General features: G+C 46.0%; 1 protein-coding gene across 5 annotated transcripts in view; it reads left to right on the top strand.

The window, feature by feature from the left end:
* The window catches only part of LOC119182278 (alkaline phosphatase, tissue-nonspecific isozyme-like), an 85,178-nt gene that overhangs the window by 8,580 nt on the left and 57,658 nt on the right, over positions 1-18,940 (top strand). For 2 of the 5 annotated variants that reach the window (XM_075869820.1, XM_075869819.1), the window contains exon 3: positions 4,542-4,775. The exons of 2 other annotated variants lie outside the window; for them this stretch is intronic. In XM_075869820.1, the coding sequence (XP_075725935.1) occupies positions 4,542-4,775 (234 nt within the window). Of the gene's footprint in view, positions 1-4,541; positions 4,776-10,930; positions 14,982-18,940 lie in introns of those variants that run through there. One more of the 5 variants, XM_075869818.1, reaches the window with a different exon arrangement.

Below are 18,940 nucleotides of genomic sequence, written 5' to 3'. Positions count from 1 at the left end.
CCACCACTTCCCAGTTGCTAGGAATTTTATGCCAATTTTTCATGCATGTAACTGACGGCGATGAAGATTTAGGCCTGAAGTAGGTAGCGCCTCAGTTATTGGGTGATCAAGAACAAGCTTGTGTAATCGATTGGAGCATCGGACGACCAACTCGTTACGCAATTCACATCGTGTGACGCCTGGTGTTTTCTTTGCTGTTTTAAAACACATTATAGTTATATTAACGCGAAGCTTTTCGCCACATCAAGCCTGCCTAACGCAAGTTGGCGAGCGAGTTTCAAGAACTGGTGTGGCTCAGTGGTAAAATACTGGGCTGGCACTCAGCAGAGTCGGGTTTGAATCCCGTTGTGTCCTTCGGTTTTCTTACCTACTGCGCCATATTCCACTATATCTCATTTCATGCGACAGTGGTTGCAGACACCGGAGGATGCGGTGGCGGACAGCTACGACAACGAATGTGACCTGTGTTGTGATCTCGTAACAACTTTTGCTGTAAAAAGACAGAAAAAGACATGACTGGTGCTCAGTGATACGAATAAGTATAGCACAAAAAGTTGCCTTCACAGAAGTAGTGCTTATTTTGAGGAAATATGATAGTTTGTTAACATATATTCGTATTTGACAGCTATAGCATTGTTTTACGTAGATCTACCCACGTTGACGCCAGGTGGTGCATCTTTGTTGCGACGACTAAAGCCCATATGTTACCGTTATATTAGATGAAGCGGCTAACATATGCTGGGATAAAACGTTTCGCGAATCTCGCGCAAAGTTAACATCAACAAGCACACAATGAACACTGATACTTGAGATAGGCTTCTTGAAAGCGTCGTCATTTAGGAAGCTTAACGACACAATATGCGCTTCCGAGTAATATGTTAACCTAATACTGTGCTCATACATGCACTACCACACTGCAGTTGACCATGGAAAGCATCTTCACATCTTCAGGAGTGAAAGCAAGCAGCCGGGCCACATCGCGCTAGCTTATATTTAACCCTTGCAAGGCTCGACATTCGCCCATCAACAACGTTGCCTTTCTGCGGCGCTTACTGCAGCAGTTTTATTATCAGATTTGAACGCCACTAGGGTGGGTGGAAGCTGCACTTGTTCAACAACGATCCGTAGCACGCTAACACGAAGCGAACGGCAATGAGCGTAACTGCGCCTAGGACGGCTTGCGAATGCTAGCGCAGACGGTGTTTTAATAGGCGAAGCTCCATTGGGTATAGGCCATTCGCTCGTAGTTTTATGTTGTAGTAGCCACTTCTAGTTAGTTTAAAGAATTCCTCAGTAGATGGGGCTCTGTGTAGATGTTTATGTACGCATTATCATTACATGGCGTTAGTGGTTTTAGTATAATAAGGAATTCGCAGCATATCAATTGAGTGTATGATGATCAGTGGGGCGAAGCCTTCATCCGTCCTTCCCTACTATGCGTGCTGTGGTGTCATAGGAGTGGACAGACAAACAGACAGACAGACAAACAGACAGACAGACAGACAGACAGACAGACAGACAGATGGACGAATCATTTCACCCCATATGTCCTCATTCACTCAGTAGATATGCTGTGAGTTTCTCGCTTCTAACGGAACGATTTGATCATGCCCCTTGAGATTACGAGTTGGCGTGCAATTTAGGACTCCTTCTAACTATGTCGTCGACGAAGCGTTCTCTGTCGAGCTAACAGGTGCCATGTTGCATTATTTGTTGTCACCGCTCACAGAGGGTGGCACAACCTGATCGCCAGAAGAGATCACTGTGCGAGAGAGAGTGTGTGAGGCTCATAGGACTCGCTTATTCGGAGCCCTGAAACTGTCAAGACAGCTCACTCGGTGCAACGCCGGGCTTTCAACATCGCTGCCAAGGTGTCGTATGTTCAATTAGAGTTAAACGAGCTGTGTCTTACATTTTAAAGACGATAGTCCTCCTTGGGGACCTTCGACACAAAAATTTTGGTCTGCCTGGCTGTCTTTTCCTTTGTCTGTTCCCCCCCCCCTTAACAGTATTGGGCAATTTAAACAGCACCAGTGAATATTTAAAGGGCCAACCACATCCGCAGGGGCCACCCACGTTGCTCAATTTTCAGCTTTCATACTTGTGCAATATTCAAATAAAAAACAATTATCGCGCATATCTGACGCACTCTAACAACGCTTATGTATTCTGTATGTGCATCCTTTACTAGAAAAGGCACACATAAGTTATTTTAAGGACCATAGCGTTTAATACGCAGTGCTGACCATGCAGCGCTTGCACGAAAAGGGAAGTGTTTCCAACGCTTTGCTAAGGTGACATGGTAGTGGAACATATCTGTCGCCTTGCGTTCTACTACTTATCACTATTGAGAAATGCGCAAATGAGAAAGAAAAAAACTGGAGAGGATTTAACAAAAAGTTTATTTGACGTTATGCGCATGAAAATCGGCGAATGGTATTCTGTAGGCGCTGCGTTGTAGTCTCATGAGCGTGCTGCGGAGGCGAAAGAGCGCGCCAAGTCACGTCACACGTGAGACATGAGCACTATCTGGCAGTTATCTTGGAAAACGAAACGCGCGGCTCTGAAATAGGTGCGCGCCCATCTCAGAGCCGCGCGCCCGTCATAAGAAAAGTTATGCTAAAGATTGTAGCCTTTATCACGCGGTGCTGACCATGCAACGCTTGCACGAAAAGGGAAGTGTTCTGAACGCTTTGCTCAGACACGGTGGTAGTATTTACCTGTCGCCTTGCGTTCTACGCCTTAATACCTCTGAGACGGGCGCGCATGCCCGTCTCAGAGCCACTCATTTTGTTTTCCGAGATAACCACCAGAATGCGCTCATGTCTCACCTGTGACGCGACTTGGTGCGCTCGTTCGCCTCCTCAGCACACTTGAGGCACTCTAACGGAGCGCCTCCAGAATACCATTTACCGATTTTCTTGCGCAGAACATCAAATAAATGTTTTGTTCAATCTCTCCAGGCGCAAGACTATAGTCTTTAGACGACATTTGCAGATTAACATGCATATAGAGGGGCCATTCTTTTTTCTTTTTTTGCATTTTGCGGGTATCTCTAGCCGGCAGAATATACTAATAATTAGCAGATGTGAAGTTAGAGCCTGTGCAATGAGACGTGTTGAAAAACAATCAGTATATTTTTGCATCATGTGTGCTTCGAAACTGTTAAGTAAACGGGCCTCACCATACAAAAGCGGTACACAGACAGTGTGGCTTACTTCATTGGACTGTAAGGAACAGGCATTTGTTTGCATTGTCAAAAAGTTTGCCGGCATATTTTAAACTGTTCGTAAAGATAGCTGAGCCACGCTGCATACCACGCCTGTACGGAAATTAATGAATATCTTGCTTTGTTTTACGTCACAAATGTAAGTCCTTCATTTTGTGTTACCAGCTCTATCCTTCTCTGCGTGGTGGTGCATATCTTACCTTGCTAAACGTTCATACGATATTTAACTTGCACTTTTTTTAGCCTCTGACATAAACTTAAACAAGCGAAAGAGTGACGACAAGTTTGCTATTCCTTTTCTGCAAACAAGTTATGATTTCAAAAAATCAACCTTCTTGTACGTCCAGTCACAGTCAGGGGTTAACTTATCTTGATTAGAGGTATAACCTGTGCGTTCAAGTTGATGATGACTATGTGCACACGAGACTGGGAGAAAAAAAACACAATTTTAACAGTTAGTAAACAGCCTTCGTTCGTCACACATTTTTTGCAACTTTCTTTTCCTTTTTTTTGTTCCTTAGCAGCTAGCTTAACAATCTCTTGCTCAATTTGAAAAAAAAATGCTTGACCAGTACCTTTAATTATTTTTGAGAATGCTTGATGCCCTTGCCGACGTTTACGCCAGTTGTGGTTATTTATTTAGCAACACACCATCAAAAGGGTGTGTTCCAAATTGTATAGGACCTTTGAAAGATAACGCATGGCAGAGTGCGACGCCATGCGGAGGTCAAGGAGGTTCAAGAACATGTGTGTGCAGACACAGACTTATAATCTGGGGATAAGACACAAATCAATGTTTTAGCAAATGTGAATGTCAAGCTCGCGAACACACAACCAATTTAGGGGAAGCAGCTTGAAACTACGACTTCAAATTTCTGAGAATAAGGTGTTGGGTTTAATTTTACCCACTGCAATTACGTACTGATTGTTCAAGCAAAGAATGACTGGCGATGAATGCAAAACAAATTGTCCTGCTCTTAGGTGCTTCATATTGAGATCATCCAATACACAATTTCTATACTTGACTTGTATGAAATAATGACCAATGACAAGCGTCATCAATACGTGCGTCTGTTTTTGCATCATTTCTACCATAAAAAACATGTGCACCAACATTCTGCAAATGCAACTGCACCGTTAACGTAAACATGCACTAATGCAAAGTACATTATGGGGTTCATCCAGTTTCGGGTTTTCCGTTGTGTTTTTCGACGAAACAATTCAGCGATCTCTGAGCCATAACTGTGGATTTGTCGACGAGTCATTACTACCGCGTTAACAAATTGGCCCACTGTGCCATCTACCTCCGCAGGCCAAACAGTGCCACAATGACAGCTCTGCGTACGTGGACAGCATCATGCAATGGGCTCAGGACGCCGGCAAGTGGACTGGCATAGTGACGACAACAGCAGTCACGGATGCGACCCCGGCCGGTTCGTATGCACACTCGGGCTATCGTAGATGGCAGTACGACGTCCCGAAAGGCTGCAATGCATCTGATATTGCCCAGCAACTGATACTGAATTCACCTGGAAAAAACATGAGGGTACTGCCACTTACCTTTCTACCACGTCTTTTCGCCGGAATGATCTCTCAGAGTTAAAGATCTGGCTAACTGGTGCTCCGTGATGACAAGTGTAATAGCGCGCCGCACAAGGAACAAGAAGAAATGCAGACTGCGCTGCTCACTCTTTATTGTGTTGCTTCCGCGATATTGCGAAAATTGTCATCCGGAGTAAGACCTCGAATGTCTTATTCTTTAGGAGATGTTTCATACTGCCAAAGCGGTGTGGTAAAAGACCTATTCAGAATAAGAATCATGTGCCGAATAAATGCTTTCTTGTAATTTTAGTGCAATGAAAAGAAGGCACCTTATGAAACGATATCATATAACGTTATTCGTACAAATATATAAAGCTACTTTTGTTATTGTAATGAAGTCTGCCCTTGTATTAGAAGCATCGAGACACGAAATTCAAGCTCAACTTATTTTGCCCTTGCAAAGTTAGCTGATGTATTAGTCTGCATGACACTTCACTCACTATTGATGGCGGCCAATATCGCACATCTCTCCGAACGAGATCTCATAAAATACATCTGTACTGACAGATGACGGACGTTAAGGACGCTATTTTGCAAATATGAAAGAGATTCGCAGATATGTTTGTGTATGCCTGGACAATTAAACTGTTGGAACATATAGGAGAAGCTAACTTTTTTTCAATTTCAGTTTGTGTTTCATCTTGCAGCAGAGAAGCTCTGAAGCTCTGCATTTAGCTAATTGAGGTCTACGTGTAACCTCTGTGTCAAATCAAAAAGATCAGTAGATACCCTATCAGAAAAAAACGAATGGTGGGCATGGTGTAAACCACCACCCATCATTATAGTGGAATAATGTAGTGGGTGAATGGTGGGAAACGCCTACCATGGCGCATGGTGGGATATTCAGAATTTTATTCAGAATTTATTCAGAATCAAAATACAAGTGATACAAGTGCATGTGTTATGTACAAATACAGAAGGAGGTCTCAAAGTCGTGAGACTGTGAGTGAGACCTCCTATAAAATCATACATGAGCGATACAACGTAATAGTAAAGAGTGGTAAGGAAAGAAATCTGAAGGTATACAAAATGTACACATAAGCACAAAATAGCGAACGTAAGTTATAAAAATGTACAGCTAAGCATGCAAAAACTAACACGAAAATGCAGTAACATTCACTCTGTATAATATCAAGCATTATTACGGTAAGGATAGAAAATTTAAGATATACAAATTGTACAGATAAACACGAAATAGCGAACATAAGTTATACAAGGTGTACCGATGAGCACAAAACTAACAGAAAAATGCAATAACATTCAGTTCATATAGTATCATGCATTAAGAATTTAATAGGTGCAAACGCAAGCCTTTTTTAAACATTTCGAGGGATCTATTTTTGATCTCCAAAGGTAAAGAGTTCCACAGGGAAATAGAAGAAAATTTTGTAGTAAACTTGCCATAATTAGTTCTAGGTTTGGGTAAAAGGAAGTTATTAGCCTTTGCAAAACGAGTCGATGACGACTGAGGAAACTGACTTGAGTGTAGCAAAGGAATCGGAAGTTTTCCATTCACATATTTGTAAATAAGAATGCCGAGAAAATATTTAGTCAGCTTCTGAACTGATAAAATTCCATGCGAACAGAGTAATGCTGATGCATCGGACATGAAGCCACTGAACGTTATTATTCTCAATGCTTGGTTTTGAAGATGTTGGATGGTTGATAAATGAGTGGCATACGTATTTCCCCCATGATGAAATGCAATAGATTATGTTGCTGTGAAAGAAAGCATAGTAAAGTGACAACAATATTTCAAAACGAAAGAACGGGCGAACTTTTAGAAATATTCTAATGGCATATGCGGCTTTCCGCGTAAGCTCTAAAACATGTGAATTGAACTTTAAATGTGCATCTAATTTGACCCCGAGAAACATTGTACTAGAGGTAGAATGAATTTGAGTATCGCTTACGAAGACAGAGGGGTTCCTAGGTATAATTCGATTAGGTGACGAAAATACAACGAAGTTTGACTTTTTAGCATTTATGCTTAATTTATTCTTATTGAACCATTTAACGATATTTATCAGGTCGGTATTTAGTTTAAACAACATCGAGTCAACGTCTTTATCCGTAGTTAATATAGTGGTATCATCCGCATAGAGTATACAGGACGAATGTGCTAGACATTGAGGAAGATCGTTTATATAAATTAAAAATAAAAGCGGGCCCAAAATTGAACCCTGTGGAACACCGATGTTTATGGTTTTAGGGTTGGAAAAGGTACCGGACACAGATACCACCTGTTCTCGATCACGCAAATAGTTACGAATTAGTTCTAGTGGAACGCCAGATACACCAATTGATTGTAGTTTCTGAAATAAAATGTCGTGCGAAATAGAATCAAATGCTTTTGAAAGGTCAAGAAAACGCCTCCAACTACACTACCGCAGTCAATAGCATTTTTAATTTCCTCTGTTAGCGATATCATGGCGAGTTCAGTTGAGTAACCGGGCCTGAAACTGAACTGTTTGTTAGAAAGAATGTGAAACTTGTCTAGATAACACCGTAAACGTCCCGCAAAAAGCTTTTCTATGACCTTACTGAAGAATGAAATAATTGCTATAGGCCGGTAATTGGAGATTAAACGCTTGTCGCCTTTTTTAAAAACGGGAATAATTTTTGCTTTTTTCAGAGATGTAGGGAAGAACCCAGTTCCAAATACAAGATTTATAATATGACATAATGCATCACAGATTAAATGAGCTATCAGTTTCATGTCAGCAGCAAAGAACTTATCGAGACCAGCGCTTGTATTCCTTATACTATTGATAACGGTGAACACTTCCTCGGGTGACGTCGGATAAAGGAAGAATGAATGTGGTAATCGTGAACAAGTGTGTTCGAGGGATGCTGTCGACTGAGGAATATCAATGCCGAATGAGTCATTGAAAGAGTTCGCGATATCAGATGGGTTATCGATCACACGTTTTTCTGAGTGAATCAAGGTTATATCTGAATGTGCCGTAGTCCTGCCAAGAAAATTGTTTACAGTTTTCCACTGCTGCTTAACGTCATTTCCGGCTCGCTTTATTTTATCTTCGAAATACCTTAATTTAGCGGCTTTAAGTAACTTTCCTAATGTATTTGAATATTCTTTATAGCGCTTTAGAAGGTGAACATTGAAAGGGCACTTTTTCGTCTTTTTGTATAAGTTATCCTTTTTCCGCAGACATTTTAACAGGTTAGGTGTCAACCACGGATTAATTGGGACAAGGTACTTTTTTCTGCTTACTACTAATGTTGAAGCGGCCGTGACTGCATTTGAAATAATAGAGGAAAATTGTTGGTAGGCTATTTCAGCATTATTGCATTTCTTAACTGCCGACCAATCACACTGCTCGACGATGTTAATGAATGATGCAGTATTTAAAATATTCTTGAAGCATCGACTTATTTTATTATTATTTGAGATGTCTATGCTTGCATAAATAGGATAATGATCTGTGACAGGCACCTCGATGACAGCTGCTTCAGGAGGACTAATGAGGTTAGACAAAATGTGATCTATTATAGTGCCATTGCCATGAAGTGGAACACGAGTAGGTGCAGTTATGAGGCACTCGTAACCATACCCACTGAAGCAGGAAATGTATTGAGAAACATTTGCGTTGGTGTCATCAAGAAGATTGATATTCATATCTCCTAAAATAATCACCCGTTTCCCTTCTAATGACAGAGTTTTCAACGCCTCTCCTAAAGCTAGGCAGAACTCCATGACAGATGACGATGGAGAGCGATATATGCAGGCAACAACTAAATTCTTACTATCTTCCGAAAAATGTGGTTCATGAAGTTCGATCCACACCGATTCGCAACCAGGAATACTTAGTGCCAAGTCCAGTCGCCTATGATAGTGAAGGCATGAAGATATAAAAATAGCTGCTCCACCATGTGCATCGTCGATTCGGTGACAGTATTCAGAAGAATAGGAAGGAAACTTAAACAGGTCCCTGTCATGTTCACATAGCCACGTTTCACTGATGCAGATGATAGAGAACTCGTGACCAATGGCCGACAGCAATGAGGTAATATTATCATAATTTTTTCTTATACTTCGAGCGTTAAAGTGAATTAACGCCCTACATGGGTGAGACATCCGTGATGAGAGTTCAGACGGTGAAATATACGCCATCCTGCAATTGGATAGACGCTACGATTGCTAATGTATGATATAACTAGGAGATATTAGACAGGTCGATCTCTGATTTTATGCGAAATACCCTGGTGTCAGTAGATTTCCTTGCTTTTATCTGACAGTTATCAGTCCAAAGAAACGCCCACTGTTTCTCTTTTTTGAGAACAAGTGCTTTAGCAAAAAGCTTCTTGTTATCCGGCGAGAGGTGATCATTAACAAAGACAGCATGAGTGCCCTCTCCAGAAAAACCAAGAGCACGTGTATTCAGGCGAGCCTTACGTGCCTTCCTAACAAACTCATTCTTTTGCTCACGTGAACAGAAACGGGCCACAATATTCTGTTGGCCAGACTTAGCTGGCACTCTGTGAACAACGTCAAGATCAGTGCCCGATACAGGACAGTCGATTTTGTTACCAATCGACTGCACTATGGCAACACAGTCCTCCCCATGGGAAGAAGGAACGCCCTTGATCTCGACGTTGTTCATCCGAGTGTACTGCTCCAGGTCCGCCACCTTCTTCTTTAAAGTCTCGTTCTCATTCTTCAAAGCTTTGTTAGTAGAACAAAGCTCCTGTTGTTGAGTACGGACAGTCTCTACAATGTCGTTAAGCATTTTCAAGCCAGCATCCATACTTTTAATCTCTGAATTTAGAGCACCGAGATCAAATCCCGTCTCTCGAAGCTTCGTCGTAACGTCACCCACAATTCTGTCCACGAGCTTTGCCAATCGGCTGTCAAAATTTGCCTCAAGGTCCTCGATTCTCTTAGCTAATTCGGCATTCGTAGGCATTGTGATACCACAAGCAGGAAACTTATTGAAGAATACAAGTGAACACACGAGCGAGCAAATAATACAAAGAGCAGCAGCAGCAGCAGCAGTGGTTGCGGTATAAAACAGAGCTAAATACCAAGGGTTGCGTAAAACCAACTGACCTGTAGAAGGCAGGAACAGCAATTAGACGAGTGTTCGCATCCGCAACCACCACTGCTTTGACGCGGGCGTGCCTCCTGTCACTGCTTTTGATGCCAAGACTGAAGATCCACGCAGGCGCAGGACGACGACAGGAATGCTGGGAACGATAGATATGATGCGGCCAGATTATCCAGAATACAACGTTCCACGTTGACACGTGGATGATGAAATGACAGGTGCTGCAGCAGTCACTATCGGGACCCCGGCCTGTCTGGATGAACACCTGTAGAAGGCAGGAACAGCAATTAGACGAGTGTTCGCATCCGCAACCACCACTGCTTTGACGCGGGCGTGCCTCCTGTCACTGCTTTTGATGCCAAGACTGAAGATCCACGCAGGCGCAGGACGACGACAGGAATGCTGGGAACGGTAGATATGATGCGGCCAGATTATCCAGAATACAACGTTCCACGTTGACACGTGGATGATGAAATGACAGGTGCTGCAGCAGTCACTATCGGGACCCCGGCCTGTCTGGATGAACACCTGTAGAAGGCAGGAACAGCAATTAGACGAGTGTTCGCATCCGCAACCACCACTGCTTTTTTAGTGCCGGCAGCACCCCCGTGGGTGCTGCCGGCACTGCAGCACCCACGGGGGTGGGTGCTGCAGTGCCGGCAACACTTGAGCGCGAAATGACGTCAGAATCACCGTGACGAGCTGCCACAAAAAATAAAAAACAATTCTATAAAAACTGTATAAAAAAATCCCGTCCCGTAAAAAGAAAGGCGCCACGGAGGATTGAACGTGCAACCTGCGGACTCCCATTCGAAGACGCTAACCACTGCGCCACACCAACATGACGTTGATTGTGTGTTAAATACTTAGTTGGCATACAAACTTACGGTTCAACTTATGTTTGTCGTGTACACAACATAGACAAGATCTACACCTGCTTCTAAAAATTGCACATTTATTAAACACAAGTGACTGCGGCCTGTAACGATTGCCACTATGTTAATGGCACTAGTGCTATTTTTTTTTACAGTTCACAACTTTGCGATGTCGACTTTGCGGCAAGGACCACCCTACCGGAGACAGGAAATGCCAAGCCAAGTACAGAACTCCTTACATAGTGAAGAAACGCCAGTGGGAAAGAAGGCAACGTGAGGAGGACGCAGACAAGAGCTATAGGGTGTACGGCGAAAGTGGACACGCCTGTTCGGCGCTGCGTGGGGAGAGACGAGGCCGATCCGCCTCGCGTTCTCGCTCCCGCTCCCGGTCCCGGTCTCACTCCCGCTCTCGGTCGAGGAACGCCGAGCGCCAACGAGCCAAGGACAGACCTAAGTCCCAGGGCACGTCTCCCGCCAGTACCGACACTACAGCGACGCGAGCTGCCGGACCCGGTGGTAACGACAGTCTACCCAAAGCCTCCAAGGTGAGCTGGGCGGCAGCCGCCTCCGGCGAGCGTGCGCGGTCTGGCACTGCCTTTTCTAACAGTGAAGGTCAACACGACATGATCATGCAAATTCAAAAACGACTCGAGCAATTGGAGAGAGATAACATTAGATACAAAAACGTAATTGAGGAACTCAGGGAGGAAAATGCTAGTCTAAAAAATGAGGTAGCTAAAAAGGGCGGAACGATCCGATTGCAGGACAATCCAGGGGAGGTACTATCTAAGGATGAAACGGTGCCGACCCCCTCGAAACGCAGGGCAGTTGAAGTGGACCCGGCGCAAGCCGAAATTCAAACACATAAAACAGAGGAAAGGGATAGGAAACGGCACGATGTCGAAGACGACATAAGCATAGTCAGGAAAGAAATAGAGGATGAAAAGAACACGCGTAAAGCAGAAATGGAACGAATGCTTAGCCAGCTTACAGGCGCGATGCAGCAGATAACAACTACAATGCAGCAAATACAGCAACAACTCGCCACCCTGCAGATGAGGGTTGAAAACAACGAGCGAAGGTTACCAGCTAGCAGCTGCGGGCCCCTCAAACAGACTGGGAAACCGTACCACAGACCAGTGGACACAGAGACTAGGGAGAACACTGGCAAATATTAAATTTTACTATCATCATGGCTACTCACAATACTAAAAATTACGTAATTTGGCAATGGAATTGTAGAGGATACGCTAGAAAGCGGGGACATCTTCAACAGTACCTGATTAACAAGGAGAAGCCAGATGTGATACTTCTACAGGAAACTAACGTTAAAGCTAAGTTATCCGGTTACAGGTCATTTCAGGATAGCGCTCCTCGGGACAAACCGGCCGTCGCGACGCTAGTCAAACGTAACCTAACCGTAACGCAGCATGAGATAAAGGTAAACGCGATACCGCACCTGTTGGTTGAGATAGTACCTCCAAAGAATCGAGACAATAGTCTTTTCATTCTTAATGTGTATAGTAGCCCTCGACTTAAGCACCGCTTCCGCGCGCTACTCAAGAAGGCGGCCGGCATCGCGGGGACCCGAGCGCTCCTCGTAGCGGGAGACTTTAACGCTCATCATTCCGCATGGGGCTACAAATACGAAAACCTGAAAGGCAAAAACCTATGGGAGGATGCTCTACTGGAGGGTCTCACTCTCATTACCGACCCCTCCGCGCCTACGCGACAAGGAAATAGTGTTTGTGCTGATACGTCACCAGATCTCGCGTTCGTTCAAAACATAACAAACGTATGCTGGACGAATACACAGGAGGATTTGGGCAGTGATCACACTATTGTAGAAATTCGTGCCAATGCGGGGCCGTGCAAAAAGAAAAGCAAGCTACTAAAACTTGTAGAGTGGGACAAGTTTAGGCAAAACAGGGAAAATAGGATTGACTCCTCGGAAAATATCGAAGATATAGAAAAATGGACATCAATGCTGAGGCAAGATGTCGCGGCAGCAACGCATGAGGTCCCTCCTGAAGCAAACCTCCAGGTCCTAGATAGTAAGCTTCTGCATATGTGGGAGGCTAAACGTAGCCTACAAGCCCGGTGGAAAGTACAACGACACAATAGGACTTTACGTAGGCGAATAGCTAAACTGAATAGAGACATCGAGGAATGCGCTTTACAGCTTTGCAAGTCACAGTGGGAAGAGACGTGTAATAGCATGGATAGTCGGGTAGGGTTCACCAAGGCGTGGAATCTCCTCAGGTTCCTGCTGGATCCAGAGGAGACTAAAACAGCATATAGGCAAAATGTCAACAAGATAATCAACGTCTACAAAGGCACCCACGCAGAACTCTTGCATGAACTCAGGATGAGATACACTAATCCGACTAGACCCGTGCTCCACTCTGAATACAAAGGCACTGCGAACGAGTGCTTGGACAGACCTTTCAGCATTGCTGAAGTACGCGCGGTGCTGCACAGGCTCAACACGAAATCATCGCCCGGACCAGACGGGGTTACGAACAAAACGCTTCGGAATCTAGATGACACATCGATAGAGCACCTCACGGTTTTCCTTAACGAATGCTGGGAAAAGGGACGTATTCCCCGACAGTGGAAAACCGCCCGCATCGTTATGATACCCAAACCAGGAAAGCGCATACAGCTGGAAAATCTAAGGCCGATATCGCTGACGTCCTGCGTTGGTAAGGTCATGGAGCACGTGGTCCTCGCGAGACTAACAAACTTTCTCGAGGACCACGATCTGATTCCTCACACCATGCTGGGCTTCAGGAAGAGCCTCTCCACGCAGGACGCCATGCTACAACTCAAGCACCAGGTAATAGACAGCATGACCACTTCTACCAAAGCAATCTTAGGCCTAGATTTAAAGAAGGCGTTTGATAATGTCAAGCACTCGACTATACTTACCCGAATAATAGAACTAGGACTCGGTAAAAGGATGTACGACTACGTCCGTGATTTTCTAACGGACAGGACAGCGAGGATCACATTGGGAGAATTAGAGTCAGGAGAGATAGAGATGGGCAGCGCCGGCACTCCTCAGGGTTCGGTGATTTCGCCCTTGCTCTTTAACCTCGCACTCATAGGGTTACCAGCTAAATTAGAAGAGATTGACGGGCTCTCCCACAGTCTGTACGCAGACGACATTACTCTGTGGGTAACTCGGGGATGTGACGGCCAAATAGAACAGACGCTACAGCGAGCCATCGATACGGTTCAAAGATTCCTAGAGGACACGGGCCTCACCTGCTCGGCTGAGAAATCGGAGCTACTGGTTTACAGACCTACGCGCAGAGGTCGAAAGCCCAAATACAGCGAACAAAGCGCAAATCACGCAGAGGAAGCGATACAGCTAACGACCTCGGAAGGCCACGTCATTCCCAAAGTAGACGTTATACGCGTGTTAGGCTTGTATATTGCAGCCAATGGCCACAATGGCGAAACTGTTCGCAGGTTGGAACACGCGGTAAATCAGACAATCCGACTTCTAAAACGAATTACGAACCGACATAGTGGTATGAAAGAAGGGAACACTATTAGACTTGTGCAAGCCTTTGTCCTCAGTAGAATCACGTACGTTGCCTCTTACTTGAATTGGCACGTCGCCGAGAAGATAAAATTAGATTGCTTAATCAGGAAAGTGTATAAGCAAGCTTTATGCTTACCCATGAACACAAGCACAGTGAAATTATTAGAACTAGGCTTGCACAACACGCTTGACGAATTAATAGAAGCGCACAACGTAGCACAGTATGAACGACTTTCTAAGACTAAAACGGGCAGGTACATCCTCGAAAAACTGGGAATCCACTATCACACGCAGCAAGGCGAAAAAGCCGACATAACCGTGATGGTAAGGGAAAAGATAGTGATTCCGCCGTTGCCCAAAAATATGCACCCGGAACATCACACCGGCCGAAGAAACCAGAGAGCGCAGGACTTGCAGAGAAAATTCGGAAATTGCAAGGAAGCGGTATTCGTGGACGCGGCCAGATACGCGCGAAGGTGTGGTTACGTGGCCGCGGTGGTCGACGGTAAAGGGACATGCATGACGAGCGTTACGGTGCAAACGCCACTGACCGAGACGGCCGAGGAGGTGGCCATAGCACTCGCGGTGGCGACCACTGAGGCCGAAGTAGTAATTAGTGACTCGCAAGCAGCGATACGCAACTATGCGAACGGTCGTGTCTCCCGAGAGGCGCTGCGAATCCTAATGACTAACGAAGACAAAATTCGGGAAAAAAATGACACTTTCGTCATATGGACCCCCGCACACACACAAACCCCGCTGGCCGGCAACGAGGCGGCGCACGCGGCGGCTCGAGCACTCACGAACCGAGCCGTTGCGAACGCCGACGCCGCCTCGGACGAAGTTCCACGCGGGGGGGAGTGGGAGTGGGGGGACCGCATGACTAGTTACCACGAAATAACGCAGCACTATAAGCTAGAAAGGCGAAAGTACCCTCCGCCACACAACAGGTTAAATAAAAAACAGGCAGTTGCGTGGCGACAACTGCAAACATATACTTATCCGAATCCAGTTCTCTTTAGTCTCTGTTACCCTGATCTGTATTTAACAGAAAAATGCAAGGTTTGCGATGAAAGGGCGACACTTTCACATATACTATGGGAATGCTCGAGTTTAGATGAAAGCAACGATGAAAACCACGAAGAGGCAGTTTCGGACCGCAGGACACGCTGGGAGGGGGCTCTGCTCAGCTCCTCATTCGAACAACAACTGTGGGCCGTCCAGCGAGCCGAGGAAGCCGCCCGAGCCCAAGGGCTCGTGGCCGACGCCTAGGCCCGCCCCAAATCAACTTCGCTGGACTTCATAAATAAAGTTATTCTTCTTCTTCTTCACAACTTCAAGAAAAAAAACCAAGTGGACTGGGGAGCAGCAACAGTTTACCGGTGGGGTCTGCCAAGTTTAATATCCGTTTCGCGCTCGTTCTAAAGGGCGACATCTGCTCACGCTTTATGACGCTTCTAGGCACAATCCATAGATACGCCCGCCTAATTTATTTGATTGATTATTGGGATGCTTTTCGCGTAATGTACAGGGCGGTCGCGCCAGCGCAATGCTGTAGCTCTTTCGCTAAAGCAACAACTACATAACGGCTTGGCCAAAACGAATTCAGTGTGCCGGAAACATTACGCTATCATATTGGTTCACCAAGCATACGAATTGCCACGTCTTAGTTCTCGTACAAAATCTAGAGAAGTGCCGGCGAGTGCGACCGGCGGCTGTCGGTGAGAAGACACTTAATTACGTTCTCTGGTAGTGCTTTAATCGCGTCGCATCTATGTTTATTGCTTCTTGAGCGGACACTATACACAATGAAAAATGCTTTATTTAGGTTAATTGATGCCATGGCTGCGCTGTATTGTCATACTCATTCGTCGAAATGGTGTATTCTGAAACCCGGAAGCACGGATAACACAATTGTACGGGCTCGGTCGGTAGGCCTAACCTTTGGTGGAAATCATGGTGGTAGAACATGTAGTGTACAGATCCCAGCTTGGTACACTATATAAATTGCCCGCCATTATAAGCCCACCCATCATCTGCTTACTGCTTCCCAGCATTATCGCAATGGTGGGCAGAGCTTCTTTTTCCCCGCCACAGTTCTTAAAACAACGCCAAGTAGCTAAAGCCACAGCTGCGCGTTCACGTTTCTCTCGCCGTCACCCGCAGCAGCTACCAGCTCCTCCCAACACACCTAGGTGGTGTTGCTCCTACACCTACTCGCAACACACTTCTCCATCGCTTCACCCCCTCTACCATCCCTAACGCTCGGCTGCATGTTGAGTGGGAACACTCTTTCTGCTCGTTTACCTGTGATGAAACCTACTCGAAACCCAACCCGCCTTCTACGTCTTTGTGTTTGAAAGAAACGTTTACTCGAGTAAAAGCCACAATGAATTTTGCTTCAAACCGCTCTTCTAGCATCCACATCAACCCCCGTCTCAGGTGGCGGTGCTGGTACAAAACATTATACTACAGAAAATGTACCAGGAAGTTGTGGCATATTTAATGCTGAAGTATCAAGACCCTATTCTGGGACGCCAGCCCTTGCATGAGTGTGCCTCACGAAGTAGCGTTGACCATTCAAGGTGGAGCAGACAAGCAGGTACTCCTTCCAAGCCTTTCTAGTTGGGGTGGGGAAAGAGGATAAAAAAATGGAGGAGGTGGGGCACGAAGCAACAAAGTGGTAACTGTCGGCCAGGACCTGGCAGGTTGAGCAGGTGCCACTAATTTCCGGCAAAAAATTGCTTCGTCCCCGCCCCACCGAGATAGGTGTTCATATAGACGCGGCGTAGTATTCGCTAGTCCGCTTTCCCCAGAACACGCGCTGGGTCTGGGTAGAGGCGGCACAAAGCCCGGTAATAAGCCGGAGTTTTGAGCAAGCGTATCAGGCTCGCATTGCCAGATTCCGACTCTGGACGTTAAGGGGCAAGCCTCGTTGCTCGGCAGGCCCGAGTGGCTCGAGGCCATACTATACGAATGGAGTGAGGGTTAAAACGGGAAGAGGCTGCCCAAAGTAGCTGAGCGGCCAGTGCGGCGATAGAACCCCGAAGGTATTGCCAACAGGCCTAGTGTGAGTTCGTCAGGATGGTGCATGAGATGGGATGCGAGGTGGCCAAAGCTGCTGTTACCTCCTCAGCTTGAGCCACAGTGTTCCCTCTAAAGGAGAGGCCATCGACGCGTTTCCTTTTGTGGTTGCGGCGGCCATCAAGTGACCCGAAAGTGAGGGGTCCGAGACATCCACATATAAAATGCCACAGTGATCGGAGTGTCGCGCCTGAAGTGCCGCGGAACGTGCTATTCCTTAGCCTGAATGTAGCATGGGATTCATGCTCTGTGGTAGTGGTTTCACCCATAGTTTTTTGACGCCACAGATTCAGTTTCGGCGTCAGATTGTCTTGGTCAGAGATTGCATTGAGGCCAAGCTTGCGTAGCAGACGTCACCCTGAGAACGTCTACGACAGACCATTAATTTGGCTAACGCAAAGAGCTTCCCGCCACTCTGCAAAGAAGTTATGTACCGCCGGTGCCACAAATCGGCTGTTGGAGGTGGCAATGGGAAGATGCAGTGCACCTTTCTATACTGAATGAAGGAGGACGTCCAGCTGGGGCTCATAGTCACGACGCAGGTGAAAATAAGGTGAGGCGTACAGGATGCGACTGATTTGAAGCGCATGAACCAACCAGATGGACGGGGCCCAACGCAGGCCACCGCGCTTGGTAGATACCCACCGTATCATACGGTTCACCGTGCGTCGGAGGCTTGAAAAATTGAATTGCTGCACAAACTTGAAGAAAAAAACAAGAGAGACAGGAAAGAGTGCAGTTACTGCACTCTTTCCTGTCTCTCTTGTTTTTTTCTTCAAGTTTGTGCAGCAATTCAATTTTTCAAGTATGAACCAACTAGTCTGCAAAAAAGTATTGGTCGGAGGCTTGCTATTATGCCCTTGGTATCCAAACAAGATTTGATATGTGTTGCAAATAAAAGAGGATGAAGGGGCCGCAGGCACAAGCACCAGCCACGGCGAGCTGGCGCGCTCAGTTGTCCCTGTGACCTTCGGTGCAGCCAGACAATTCAGTCCGGGTCCCCTTCTTCATTTCTCACACTTCGTTCTGGTGCTGAAACCTACCCCGTCGTCTGGCCTGCCACTCTCTCCCATGGATAAACTCCGAGTACCGGACGGCTTTTACCGGACAGTGATCACAAAAGACATTTAGATGCTCGACGCCATTCTGGCTAAATTAACGACTCCCGCTTTGAGGCTCCAGGAGCTCCTCACAATAAAGTCGTGAAAGAACCCACCTGATGAACCTCGGCAGAAAGGTCCTGGCTTACCTTCACTACGAAGACTTGGAAGTGGACTTGATCACAGCCAGCCACTTCGAGGGCAAAATCGTTAGCGCTTAACAGAGAGAGAGCCACGCCTCCGAGTCAAGGCCACCAACCCCACCCGCATCGACTTCCGTCACTACTACTGCACTCTGAAAGCATCTCGCATTCACGTCGCAGCCCGCCGTGACGTCGCCTTCGATCAGCCTTTCAACCCTTTTCGCCTCGAAATTGGAGCAGGCCGCAACTTCGCCTTCGACAGGCCTCTTGACCCCTCTTGGATCA

The sequence above is a fragment of the Rhipicephalus microplus genome, chromosome 7 (assembly GCF_043290135.1).
Source record: "Rhipicephalus microplus isolate Deutch F79 chromosome 7, USDA_Rmic, whole genome shotgun sequence".
Lineage (NCBI taxonomy): Eukaryota > Metazoa > Arthropoda > Arachnida > Ixodida > Ixodidae > Rhipicephalus > Rhipicephalus microplus.
This window is presented reverse-complemented; position numbering and strand designations above follow the sequence as displayed.